Source organism: Corythoichthys intestinalis, chromosome 6 (assembly GCF_030265065.1).
Source record: "Corythoichthys intestinalis isolate RoL2023-P3 chromosome 6, ASM3026506v1, whole genome shotgun sequence".
In the NCBI taxonomy this organism is placed as follows: domain Eukaryota; kingdom Metazoa; phylum Chordata; class Actinopteri; order Syngnathiformes; family Syngnathidae; genus Corythoichthys; species Corythoichthys intestinalis.
The window spans coordinates 12,272,110-12,286,221 of record NC_080400.1 but is presented as its reverse complement, the minus strand read 5'-3'; the positions used below and the strand labels follow the sequence as shown (position 1 = coordinate 12,286,221).

The 14,112-nt window shown below is 42.2% G+C and overlaps 1 protein-coding gene across 1 annotated transcript in view; it reads left to right on the top strand.

Annotated features, from left to right (window-relative positions):
• The first annotated feature begins 326 nt into the window (after nucleotides 1-326).
• Nucleotides 327-14,112, top strand: part of LOC130917919 (V-set and transmembrane domain-containing protein 5-like) — a 19,749-nt gene continuing 5,963 nt past the window's right edge. Inside the window, exons 1-4 of the mRNA XM_057839699.1 lie at nucleotides 327-379; nucleotides 461-669; nucleotides 7,940-8,266; nucleotides 8,333-8,476. Coding sequence (XP_057695682.1) covers nucleotides 366-379; nucleotides 461-669; nucleotides 7,940-8,266; nucleotides 8,333-8,476 — 694 coding nt within the window. The 5' untranslated portion in view covers nucleotides 327-365. The remainder of the gene's footprint in view (nucleotides 380-460; nucleotides 670-7,939; nucleotides 8,267-8,332; nucleotides 8,477-14,112) is intronic.

Sequence of the window (14,112 nt, the reverse complement as noted above, 5' to 3'; positions counted from 1 at the left end):
AATTTGTGGGCTTAATGCGCCATGAATCTGCCATGGCAGCATATAGACACATTGTTCTATCAAACACAACAGTTGTTTTGCCTTAAAGTACAGCAACTTCTTTAAAAGAGGAGTGCAAGAGCCAAACTGCTTTTTCAGTCTTGTCTGTGTTTTCCGCCATATACATAACCTTTGGAATACAAAGTATCACGATATATCACCATTTCGATATTTTGTCACACCAGTATTGAACTGTGAGTACTTCCTGTTTGGCACGTTCTACCAGGTGTGTCTTAAAGGTGGGTGAGGGGCTTTCAAGCTATATCCTGCTGGTTCATGTGGTGACAAGGTTTCTGTTTAAAGACCGGTGGGGGTCTAGTAACTCCATGCGTGTGTGCGCGTAAGCGTCGATCGGCAGAGTACGTGTTTACTCACTAATCTCCTGCTCGACCTGTCTGACGGGTGCGTGCTAACTGCACAGGTATGAACACATACTCGGTGAGTGCCCGAGAAGACTGGAAAATGTCGCTAGTTGGCGAGGACTAAACGCCCGCAACAACGAGAAGGAGATTCTTCTGCTGTCTTCCGAACCAACAAATGGGTCTGAAATGCTAATGTTGCACTATAGGCTCTGGGATGTCCACGACGTTGCTGCAATCCTTTGCGTCGCTCTCTACATGTGTCACTTGGGTAAGCACTGTTCTCTTTCACAGAGCATACTTAGGGCCACATACTTTGTGGAAAACTGGAAAAGTCCACACTTGTGTTTTAAAAAACATGCTAAAAGTAATGGAGGTTAAGGTATGGAAAGTGGTGAAATATAGAGTATTTTAAGAATAAAACTCAAAATCTCAGACTGGTTTAGTTTGGTGACAAACATCATTAGCATGTATTTAGAAATTTAAATATGAGGTGATTTTTTTTGTATTAGGACCAAGTAAAGGAAAAAAAAGGACTACGAGATTAATGCCATACTATTAATCTGAGGGGGAAAAAGAAGTATTATTATGTAGGTGTAATGTAACAGCGAGGGTTGTTCCGATCATATTTTTTTGCTCCCGATCCCGATCATTTTAGTTTGAGTATCTGCCGATCCCGATATTTCCCGATCCGATTGCTTTTTTTTTGGCTCCCGATTCAATTCCAATCATTCCCGATAATTTTTCCCGATCATATACATTCTGGCACCCGATCATATACATTTTGGCAATGCATTAAGAAAAAAATGAATAAAACTCAGACGAATATATACGTTCAACATACAGTACATAAGTACTGTATTTGTTTATGATGACAATAAATCCTCAAGATGGCATTTACATTATTAACATTCTTTCTGTGAGAGGGATCCACGGATAGAAAGACTTGTAATTCTTAAAGGATAAATGTGACTTTGTATATTGTGACGAAATATTGCCATCTTGTGTATTTGTTGAGCTTTCAGTAAATGATACTGTAGCCATTTAACTGTTCTGCCCAAATGCATGATGGGAAGTGCAACCATGACTGTGCGTAGTGGCACCAATTGATATATCTTGTCTGCGTTGGGAAATCACATAGGGTGTTAAGAAAAAGATCAATTACTACCTTTCTTCCCCACATTACTCCCCACAATATTTCTAATTGTTGAGAGAATGATTTTAAAGCTTTAGCCAATTAAAAAATGGCTCCAAAGACTGCCAAAATTCACTCTACTCATTTTACGCTGCCTTTTAACTCTCTCTCTCTCTCTCTCTCTCTCTCTCTCTCTATATGTATATATATATATATGTAAGTCGGTGGCATTATAGATTGAACGCGACAATGCGTGAGTGGGTCGTGCAGCGCATGCGTTAATTGCGTTAAATATTTTAACGTGATTAATTAAAAAAAATAAATTACCGCCGTTAACGCGATAAATTTGATAGCTTTACTTTAAGCCAAAACTAAAGACTCTGGATGAGTGTAAGACATTTTGTCTGTAACGTTAAATAGAATTAGAAAACGATTTAATTAAACAATATATATATATATTTAAAAAAAGGCATGTCCGATATTTTTTTACCGATTCCGATACTTTGAAAATGACATGATTCGATCCGATCGATCGGGACATCTTTAGTAACAGCCAGTGTTGTCATAGATTACTTGAAAAAGTAGTTTAATTTGTGATAATGCCTCAAAAAAGTAAATTAGTTACTTTACTGATTACTTTATTATAGGGCTGTCAAAATTATTGCGTTAACAGGCGTTAATTAATGTTTTTAATTATTCACGTTAAAATATTTGACGCATTTAACGCACATGCCCCGCTCAAACAGATTAAAATGACAGCAAAGTGTCATTTCCACTTGTTACTTGTGTTTTTTGGCGTTTTGCTGCCCTCTGCTGGCGCTTGGGTGCGACTGATTTTATGGGTTTCAGCACCATAATTATTATTGACATCAACAATGGCGAGCTATTAGTTCATTTTTTGATTGAAAATTTTACAAACTTTATTAAAACGAAAACATTAAGAGGGGTTTTAATATAAAATTTCTATAACTCGTACTAACATTTATCTTTTAAGAACTACAAGTCTTTCTATCCATGGATTGCTTTAACAGAATGTTAATAATGTTAATGCCATCTTGATTTATTGTAAAAATAAACAAATACAGTACTTATGTACAGTATGTTGAATGTATACAGTATATCCGTCTTGTGTCTTATCTTTCCATTCCAACAATAATTTACAGAAAAATATGGAATATTTTATAGATGGTTTGAATTGCGGTTAATTACGATTAATTAATTTTTAAGCTGTGATTACCTCGATTAAAATTTTGAATCGTTTGACAGCCCTACTTTACTATCAAAGTAACAGTCACTTTAACAGGGGCGTTACCAGGGGTGGCAGGGGTGGGCAGTGCCCACCCACGTTTCAGTTTTTGTTGTTTTCTTCGGATGAGTCGGCGTCTCGGCGAGTGAGAAGTGACAGGAGCACGTAATTGGCGGGAGAGTGGACTGTGTGACGTAGCTGTGTCCTGTTCAAGAGGAAACTGAGTAGCAAGCCTGAAAAAATTGAACTGAACTAGTTTATTGTCGATATTTTTTAAAACTTTTTTTCAATGTTATATTTCAATTTTGTCCTTCTCTATCAACATTTTCAATTTGTAAATAGATGTGTGTGTTCGAGAAGCTTGATTGCGTTTATGTACTTTTGATAAAATGATGGGTACCGCACAAACAGATATCGTCTAAACCCTTTTTGTGTTAGATGATAAATATATATAAATATTAGGGGTGTGCCATCTTAGGCACCCCACGATTCGATTACGATTCAGGGTACTATGATTCGATTTTTGAGTGATGATCACGGTATTAACGATGAACGCGGTTAATGCGATTATCACGATTATCCATGCATCGTGCAGTACTGATTAATAAAGTAGCCAAACAAATGTATGTCCATTATGTGTTTAAAATATCCTTATGATTCATCAGGAAAGATGGAAACATGCCCATACAACAAAAAGCTGCCCTTAAGCTGCTTTTTTATTTATTTGTTTTTTTACAAGAAAGTGCAAAAACATTAACCATTTTAAAGGGAGTACTTAATTCTCTCAACAATACAATAAAATTTACACTGGTGGAATGAATTCCACATTTTCTAAACACATACAAAGTGTCTTGAGAAATAAGACTTAACCAATATACTTTGTTTTCACAGTGTTACCTCCCTTGTGTAACTGTTGGAGTGACAGGTAGAAATCACAACTGCTCTTGACACCGCCACGCACACACTCATTACAGCGTGGACACTTTCTTCTCTCCCTCAACAACAAATTTCTGTACTATTTTGCATGTTTGTAGTGTTACCGCTGTACTTAATTATGGTTTTACACATGAAATACACGTTAGCAAATTAGCTAATTAGCTTAGCGCTCGGCGTTCGTGTACTCACCTTTTATAGACGCACACAGGTTTTAGCAACACACTCAGGACATTTTTCAATTGAAATGCCTTAAAACTACTGCTGGACATCTGAAAGACAAAAAGCAAAGAAATATCTCCCCCTCTCGCTCTAGAAAATAACTTGCCCGCCGGGTTGCGCCTCTTTGCCTGCCTGTCTCATACACAAATTTATTTTCCAGTCTTTTAAAAAGGAGTAAATCTCTCTCCTAGTAACTGGGAGCATCCATCATAACGTTGTGCGTGCGTCCGTTAACAGTGTCCGAGTGGCAGACGTGTCTTGAATTTCATTCCGCTACGAGCGGCTGTCAAAGTTATGAGTGAAAATCGTCGTTTTTGAACCTTTATGAATCGTAATCAAATTGTCACGTGTCGAATCGCGATGCATTTAATAATTGATTTTTTTAAACTTCTCTAATATATATGTATAAATACATTTTTTTTCCTTTCACTATTTTGCACCGTATGTAACCTGCTTTGACCATACTATGTGTAAAGGCCAAAAACGCCTTGTCAAACATAAAACTATTCAGTCTTATATTTTTCTGTTGAATGTTTATCCTAACAAGTTGAATAAATCCAGTATTATCAAGCCTCAAAACGGTTGGTCGAGCATGTTTGGTTGTCAATGGAACATCAATATTACAAATTTTGACTAAAGATTTGGGGATTTTTTTGTCTTTTTGGGTCCAAAATTTTGATTACAATTGGTCAGTGAAGAAAACAACAGTTTGGAGATGAAGGTTATGGTGTCCTGAAAAAAGGGACCCAATCTGGCCATTGTGAACATTTTTTTTTTTTTTTTAAATAAAAAGGCAAAATCAAAGGCATGCAAATTTGGCCAAAATAGGCTTCTGCGTTAAAGGGTTAATTTGGAGCAGGAGAAAAAAACGTGCTCAACAACCACAAGCTATTTCAAGCGGCGGGAAGTATCAAACCTGCCAGACAGGCACTTAACTACGGATTGTTGGGCAACCTCCGCCCATCTTGTTAAGGGACTCCAAGGCCATTGAGTAAGCCTTCTGGTTCTTCCGTTTGCACAGTGAGGTACGCTGAAGGAATTTCGCTCGAGAATGCCAAGACGCTGAGTGAGTAAAAAGAAAAAATATATAGATACGAGGTGCGCCAGTGAGCATCATAGATAAAGTATTTATTCTTCCACTTGTGCATGGACTACTTTTGCTAGTAGATTATTTACGTCCACTACGTCACCAAAGTGGTTTATTTGATGCCTGAATTTGCATTTAAGAAATATATAGAAAGCATTGGGGGAATAGATAAGTACTTCAAAATAGGATGAACTCATTCACTGCTAATGACTGGTAGAAATCAAAACCATTTAAACTCTGATGAATGTGATTGAATCATGCTTGATGGCACTGACAGCAATCGAAGTCTTATCTAAATTGACTGGGGTTGTTCCCAGTCAAAACATCCATCCATCCATCCATCCATCCCCGGGTTGTGGGAGCAGCAGCTTTAGTAGGAAAGCCCAAACTTCCCTCTCCCCAGCCACTTCAACCAGCTCCTCCTCCATCCCAAGGCATTCTCAAGCTAGCCGAGAGACATAGTCTCCTTTCTTCCTTCACTCGTGAACAAGACCGCAAGATACTTGAACTCCTCCACTTGGGGCAGGATCTATCCCCGACCCGGAGAGGGCACGCCACCCTTTTCCGACCGAGGATCATGGGCTCGGATTTGGAGGTGCTGATCTTCATCTCAACAGCTTTAAACTAGGCTGTGAACTGCTCCAGTGAGAGTTGGAGATCGCAGCTTGATAAAGCCAACAGCACCACATCATCTGCAAAAAGCAGAGATGCAATGCTGAGGCCACTACATTGGACCCCGTCAACGCTTCAGCTGCGCCTAGAAATTCTGTCCATAAAAGTTCTGAACAGAATCGTTGACAAAGGGCAACCTTGACAGAGTCCTACCTTCACTGGGAACAAATCCAACTTACAACCGGCAATGTCGACCAAACTCTGGCACCGGTCGTACAGGAACCAAACTGCCCTTACCAGGGGGCTCGATACCCCAAACTCCCGAAGCACCCACCACAGGACTCCCCGAGGGACACGGTCGAACACCTCTCCAAATCCACAAAAGACATGTAGACTGGTTGGGCGAACTCCCATGCACCAATGAGGATCCTGCCAAGGGTGTAGAGCTGGTCCACTGTTTCAGAGCCGGGACAAAAACAACACTGATCCTCCTTAATCCTAGATTTTACTTTCCGACGAACCCTCTTACCCAACACTAGACTTTACCAGGAGGACCCTCACAATACGTTTGGGTCTGCCAGGTCTGGCCGGCATCTTCCCCCGCCATCTGAGCCAACACACCACCAGGTGGTGATCAGTTGACAACTCCACTACTCTCTTCACCCAAGTGTCCAAAACATGCGACCGTAAATCCGATAAAATAACTTCAACGTCGATCATCGAACTGCGGCCTAGGGTGTCCTAGGATACACATATGGATACCCCTATGTTTGAACATGGTGTTCAGACTGAAGTCCAATAAGGCTAGGTTCATACTACAGGTCTTAATGCACGAATCCGATTTTTTCGTGTTTTTCCGACTCGAGTCAGACATTAACTTGACGGTCTGAACGGGACAAGTCGCATAGAAGTGGACCATTTCAAATCTGATATGGGTCAGTTTCGTATGTGGTTCAAATCCGATCTGGGCCACATTTTCCCAGCGGTCTGTAGTATCAAGTCTCCCAAATCGGAATTCATGCAGCAATTACGTCATCAAAGAGCGAGTGAGACGCTACGGTAGCGGTGCAGCTGTGCGTTATTAGCACCTACCTTGCATTGAACACAGTTTTTGGGGAAGGGCCAGGCTTGACAACTGTCATAAAAAAATAAAAATGGGTTAAGGATAAGCCTGAGAATGATCGGTTTTCTCTCTGCTCTATATGAGCGATATTTCAACATTGCTTACACGGCCGAGAGTCGGAGCAGACTGCCCGTAAGTGTGTGTCACATGCACGGACAGTGCGTGCATGCTATTGATCCATATAAACGTTGAATATAAACCTAAACGGGGATTATTTATGTCTGTTATTTGTGTCCTCTTTTTGAAAAGCAAAATATATCCCTGGAATGACGGATGACAGCCAGCACGTGTTGTCATTTGTTTTGATGCTTCTGCGCATGCGGGTCTTCTTGCTCAGCGCATGTCGGACTGCGAATTAGTGCGCATGCGTAATACTTGAATGGTCTCAATGGACAAAGGCAGTCTGTACGGGCACGCCAAAAAAACAGATATGACAAAAAATCGGATTTGTGCATTAAGACCTGTAGTATGAACCTAGCCTAACAGAACACCACTCGAGCTCTCATCAGGGGGGTGGCGTTCCTCCCAATCATGTCCCTCCAGGTCTCACTGTCATTGCTAACGTCAGCGTTGGAAGGCCCCCAGCAGAACGAGGGAGTCCCCAGAGGGAGCGCACCCAGTCAAAATGGATTGCCAGGATTAGCGATCAGGTAGCATAGAATAGAATGTCAACATATCCACACTTATAGGTGATTTACATAATACTGGGTTCCCCACGTCACATTGCTGAATTGTGTACGCTCCACCCCACCTAAACACGTTCCTCCTCTTTCGCCTCGGTTATCAGGCCCCCCACATGGTGTCCACAGGTAAATATAATTAGCTAAAGATCGTACCATTATGTTCATAGGTAACGTAAGCATGTATTTAATTTTGTTGTTTGTTCTCTTGTCTGCTTCTTTTCTGTCCCCCATAGCACAACCCTTTCCTGTTCGTTTCTTTCTCTTAATAGATAAAGTAAAAAGGACAAACAGAATGGGAGTACATCAAACTCCCATGTGATACATTAAAACTATTCAGGCCAAAAGGACCCTCAGATACCCTTTCTCCTAGTCTAAGCAGTTGAACAGGACAGATTTTAAAAAAGAAAGAAAAAGATTTATTTATTAATGATCAGTTGTCGCTTAATCGCAGCAGTCCTAGTTCGCAGTACCAAGCATCTTTTTTCTTCTCTCCTTCCAAGTCGGGGCCATCTCCATCCACTCTCCCCAGCGAAGCTTCATCCGGTCAGTGCAAGAGGATGTCTTCTTCTCCGTGGACGTGTCCTGCAACTGTACCCCCATTGTGCAGTGGACCTTCATGTCGGCCTCGGTGAGCCGCGCCATCGGCACCTGGCGGCCGGGTGTCTTCGCCAACATCACGGCCGACTATGACGGCCGTGTGGAGTCGCATTACAATGGCTCAATGGGCCTGGCCCGTTTGCAGCTGCAGGACGCCGGCTTTTACGTGGTGACGGTCACCGACGATGCAGGTGGCAGCAAAGACGCTGGATTTGTCCTCAAGGTCAACGGTAAGCGAATATCTGCCGTCGCTTTGTCAAGGAGTACGACGACCTCTTTCCAAATTGTCCTCACAGAGGTTCTGTACGAGGACCTGCAGTACTTGTCGGTGTCGGCCTTGGCCCTGGGCTGCTTGGCGGGTATCCTCATGTTATGCATGTGGCTCTTGAATAAGGCATACAAGAAGATCGTGGCGTGTAGGCGGAGAAAGCAGATGCCAGGTAACAGCTTTTTAGCGCTTTCAGTTCCTAAAGATCCTGCGCCCCACATGGTGTCCCCTCAGTTAGAAAAGATTCATATGACAAACAATTCAATTAATCGTGAAACACCTACAACATCTACTTAACATCGCCGGGGCCTAAGGAGGATGCTCGGGTAGAAAAGAGAGAGGAAGGCGGAAGCAAGAGAACATCAACAGGCAGCTATGGGACCGGAGCTCTGACCCCCGGGTAGCAATATGAGTAAACGACAATGTCTTTGACATCGGTCTGAAGAAAGTTTGCCCTACTCCTCAATGCAAAATACCGTACTTTCAACAGTGACTGACTGTTGAAGTGAGAGAGAACACCATGGTAAGATCATAGGCGCTGTCTGAGGCCTTCAGAAAGAAGATTGTTGAAGCTTGAGTCTGTTAAGGCAGGAGTCCCCAACGACCGGTCCGCGGCGCATTTGGTACCAGGCCGCGCAGAAATAATAAATAATTTATTAACGACTGCATTCTGGCCGATTGACTTTGGCCTGTGCCGCTTAACACACACCAATATCCCTGTCTACTCTAGATATACAGTGGGGTAAATAAGTATTTAGTCAACCACTAATTGTGCAAGTTCTCCCACTTGAAAATATTAGAGAGGCCTGTAATTGTCAACATGAGAGACATAATGTGAGAAAAAACCCAATTGAAAATCACATTGTTTGATTTTTAAAGAATTGCAAATCATGGTGGAAAATAAGTATTTGGTCAATACCAAAAGTTCATCTCAATACGTTGTTATGTACCCTTTGTTGCCAATAACGGAAGCCAAACGTTTTCTGTAACTCTTCACAAGCTTTTCACACTGTTGCTGGTATTTTGGCCCATTCCTCCACGCAGATCTCCACTAGAGCAGTGATGTTATGGGGCTGTCGTTGGGCAACACAGACTTTAAACTCCCTCCACAGATTTTCTATGGTGTTGAGCTCTCGTTGGGCAACACGGACTTTAAACTCCCTCCACAGATTTTCTATGGTGTTGAGATCTGGAGACTGGCTAGGCCACTCTAGGACCTTGAAATGCTTCTTTCGAAGCCACTCCTTTGTTGCCCAAGCTGTGTGTTTGGGGTCATTGTCATGCTGAAAGACCCAGACACGTCTCATTTTCAATGCCCTTGCTGATGGAAGGAGATTTTCACGTCTCATCTCCATGCTCCATGCAAGATCTCACCCCGTGGCGTCAAAATGATACCGAGAACGGTGAGCAAAAATCCCAGAACCACATGGGGGGACCTAGTGAATGACCTACAGAGAGCTGTGACCACAGTAACAAAGGCTTCTATCAGTAACACAATGCGCCGCCAGGGACTCAAATCCTGCACTGCCAGACACGTCCCCCTGCTGAAGCCAGTACACGTCCAGGCCCGTCTGCGGTTCGCTAGAGAGCATTTGGATGATCCAGAAGAGGACTGGGAGAAAGTGTTATGGTCAGATGAAACCAAACTAGTTGTTTTGGTAAAAACACAGGTTCTTGTGTTTGGAGGAGAAAGAATACTGAATTGCTCCATACCCACTGTGAAGCATGGGGTTGGAAACATCATGCTTTGGGGATGTTTTTCTGCAAAGGGACCAGGACGACTGATCTGTGTAAAGGAAATGGGGCCATGTATCGAGAGATTTGGAGTGAAAATGTCCTTCCATCAGTAAGGGCATTGAAGATGAGACGTGGCTGGGTCTTTTAAGCATGACAATGATCCCAAACAAACAGCCAGGAGTGGCTTCGTAAGAAGCATTTCAAGGTCCTGGAGTGGCCTAGCCAGTCTCTAGATCCAGGCATGAAAATGGGTCAGGGGTTAAAAAGGTGAGAAAGGTGTGGAGGAAATATGTTCCGGCGTTCTGCCAAAATGTCCTCTGTCGGCGAAACGTCCTACATGTGGCGAATTTGACCATTTTAATTTTCCACATAAGGCTTAATATTCGAGCGGGGGTTTAATTAGTTGAAGGACTTGATTTCAACCACCATTGACTCGCACTAGCTTAGCCACTCCGGACCCCTGAAACTAACAAATAACTGGCAAACTGCACAGAATTTGTTCAAATCAACTCCGACTAATTAAACCCCGGCTAACTCAAAGATTAAGCCTAATGTAAAAATTCTGAACTTCCCCTTTAAAATAAAGACCATTGAATATGGCCATTAAAATGTTGTCTATAAAAGTTTTAGAGCAATAAAATAAACAACAAAAATGAATGAAATGAACAAGAATCCTTCAAACTATTTCATAATGGGTCCAAATTATTTTTCGAACAGATCATGTGACTACAGCACCTTAGAGACAGCCGTTTGCATTGCTTAGCCAAAACTACAGCTGAGGAGGCAAGATGGATATTTAGAATTTCTTTAAACCTAAGCTTTCAAAACTTTCAACAACAACTGAGCTTGAACCGAGGATTGAGCACGAGCAGTATCAAAAAGTCCTGGCTTTCGTGTTACCTGTTGTGCTGTAATTCCAAGTGGTGCTTGAATTGGATGCTTATAGCGGTCGACAGTCTTTTTGAGCCAGCGCAAAGTTCGCAGCGCACGGAGATATTTTTGTCATCTTTACTGGACAAAAATGTGACGTAATGGCTGTGTTTCCAGTGTGCAAATGCAGCCGTTTGTAGTATATCTCCTGCCTATTTCATTGCCTCCTGGAGGGGAAGCAAGGGTGTGTTGTTTTGGCCGCAAACTCCCAGCGCTCACGGCTCACGCATCATGGTAATACACGTGACCCTTTTTTTCCCATCCTTGATTAGAAAATGTGACATGTGATGTCACTCCCATGACTACAGTATTCTTCATTCTACATACATTATGGGGCAATAACAAAATAGTAACGCACAGGCATCAAGGAAAGTAATTTTACTCAGATTACTGATTTAGAAAAATGAACGCGTTAGATTGTTCTTTACTGAAAGAAAGTAATCAGATTACAGTTACGCATTACTCACATAACGCGTTACTGACAACACTGCTTTTATATTACCGTTAAATACACAAGCTTGACGCTACCTTAACGGGAGCTATTTTTCACTGGACACTCTGGCAGTGTTCAACGCAAGCTGCGACAAACGGCAGTAACTTTGTCATACCGCAAAATATGAAAACGATTAAAACCATTACTCACCAAATTCAATATGCTGGCGAATGCATTCATCTAAAAAAAAAAATTGGGAGTGAGACCTCACCTCGTCCAGCGAACGTGAATTTGTTCTTAGGACAAGATCATCTGTCGCAATTAGCGATCTTTGACGCTCTTTTTCTCCTCCCCACATACAAACTTGATTCTCTCTCAGCGGCTGTGATTTAGTGACGGGATCTGTCGTTCACTTGAGTAAACGAATCCATTCCGGTTCGTTCAGTAAAAAGATTCGTTCAAACAAATCGTTCAACGAATCGTTCGCCCCCCTCATCTCCCACCCCGCCCAAACGAATCGTTCGGTTACTGAACGGGAAGTGACGTTGCCGAACGAATCACCAAAGACCGCTTCGCAGTATAACTGAACGGGAAGTGACATTGCTTGGTCCCTCCCTCTCTTGCACACAGGCACCACTCGTCGTAGTTTCAGAAATGAGTGACAGGCGGTATCATTCTGCTTTCACAGACAGCCTCGTCTCCCTCCTGCTGCTGCAAAAGCGAGGGAGAACTTTCGCGTCGTCTGTCCTAGTTCTATGGGCTCAAAGTCATGGCTCGTGCTTGCATTTCGATTTAGGACCCGGTTAAACATTTTCCTTTTGTGGGGGGAGTGGGGGCACACGGACTTTCTTTAGCATGATCTTGATCACATATGCTACCAGCCAACGCAGCATGCTTGCTGTCACGAAAATAAAAATAAATCGAAAGTTTAATTTCTAAATATGGAACGACCAACACATCATATTTACCTCTCGCTCTGTTGTATTTTTGTTTTTATGCTCATCACTATTATTTTAGGTCACTATTGTTAAAACTGAAGTGTAAATAGCTAGTTGTCAAATGTGCTGCTCTGAAATAAAAACAATACTACATTTTGATATTCGACAGTTTAATTGCAAATCAGTATTAAGATGATCGTATTGAATTTTTGCACTGGTATTAACAAATAAAATAATCCGGTCAGCTCCCCTGTCGCCCCCTCATCTCAGATTGTCAAATGCTGACGAGAAATAATTGTTTGCTCTTTACGATGTTGCCTTTCTACTCTCATTAGTCTGTTAAGAAAAATGTAGACATATTGCGACATCTCCCGTGTCCGCGTGCGTTGTTTTTGAGTAGCACATGATGGACGGATGGACATAATTTGTCAAATCAACACCCGACACGCTGACACGAAAAAATAAATAAATAAATAAAACAGTCGGAAAAAATTGACATGTATATACAGTTTCATTGCAAATCAGTATTATGGTGATAATACTAAATATTTTTTCAGTGCGCATATGAGGTAAATAACGCTGCCATGAAGCCTCCATATAGTGACAGTTCTCTGCCCCCTTCACTGCCGTGAGTGCCGTCACGCGACCGCAGCTCACTTTTGCTTGCCTCGTAGCTACCCGTGTTTTTTTATTTATTTATTTTTAGCTACCCGTGTTTTAACTACTGCAAATTTGATAGTATGTTGTCAGTCATAGGTAGTCCCGAGTCTGTTGAGAAAAGTAGTACACTAAACCATGCTCGCTAGATTTGTGTGGTGTTTTGTCTGTTTGAGCAGCATTTGATAGGCTCCACGTTAACAAATATGTGACAAAGTCATTTCCTTTCATTTTATGACTCGTTCACCGCATAGTCATTACTGGAAAGTCAAGTTAGCAGCAAGCTAGGTCAGGCACTGGAGGAACGAATCACTGAACGGGAAGTGACAAAACTCAGTCTTTCCCCCCTGCCTGCTTATTGGCCACACGTGGTAATGAGTGACAGACGCCTTGATTCTGTTTCCGCTCCCTCCCCTGCCCTCGATGAGGCTGGCGTCTGATTGGTCGTGTGCGATGTCAGAAGACGCTGCCGCTTGCTCAATGCCCTCCCACGCAGCGAACAAGCGCCACCAACTTCATAGAACAAATCAGTGCAGATGGTGATTAGTTCGGTCTCGTTCACCCAAACAATTCGTTCAAAAAGACCGAATCGTTCGCGACCGATACAACACTACTGTGATTAACCTCAATGAAGTTGCTCTCCTAACTAAGCCTTGCCTATCATTCGTCTTTGTAAGTTTTTAGTAACTTTGTGTATTGAATTTGAAAGGAAAATGTGGGTTTTGTTTTTGGCGAACTTTTTCATGAAGCTAAACTGTTGAAGCGACTCACACGTGGAAAAATACGATTGTACAACGTTTTAAATGTATTCATTTGGTATATTTCAGTTACCACGATTTGAGAGATCAATAAATTGAAGAATTTACGCCTTGCGTTTGGAGTGTTTCTTTTTGGGTTTGCTGGAATAGCGTCACTGACACTCGCACCATCAAACAGAGGAAGGGGTAAGTTCTGCCGCGCCAAGCCACTTCTGGCTGCATTTTCGACACATGAAAATTAACGAATACGTACTACTGTATGACGGAAAATTTTAGTGGTTTTGTAACCGCCACGTTTTCATAGCATGGTAAACCGTGAAGGTAACCGGCACATGCCTACACCCGAACCCCCCCA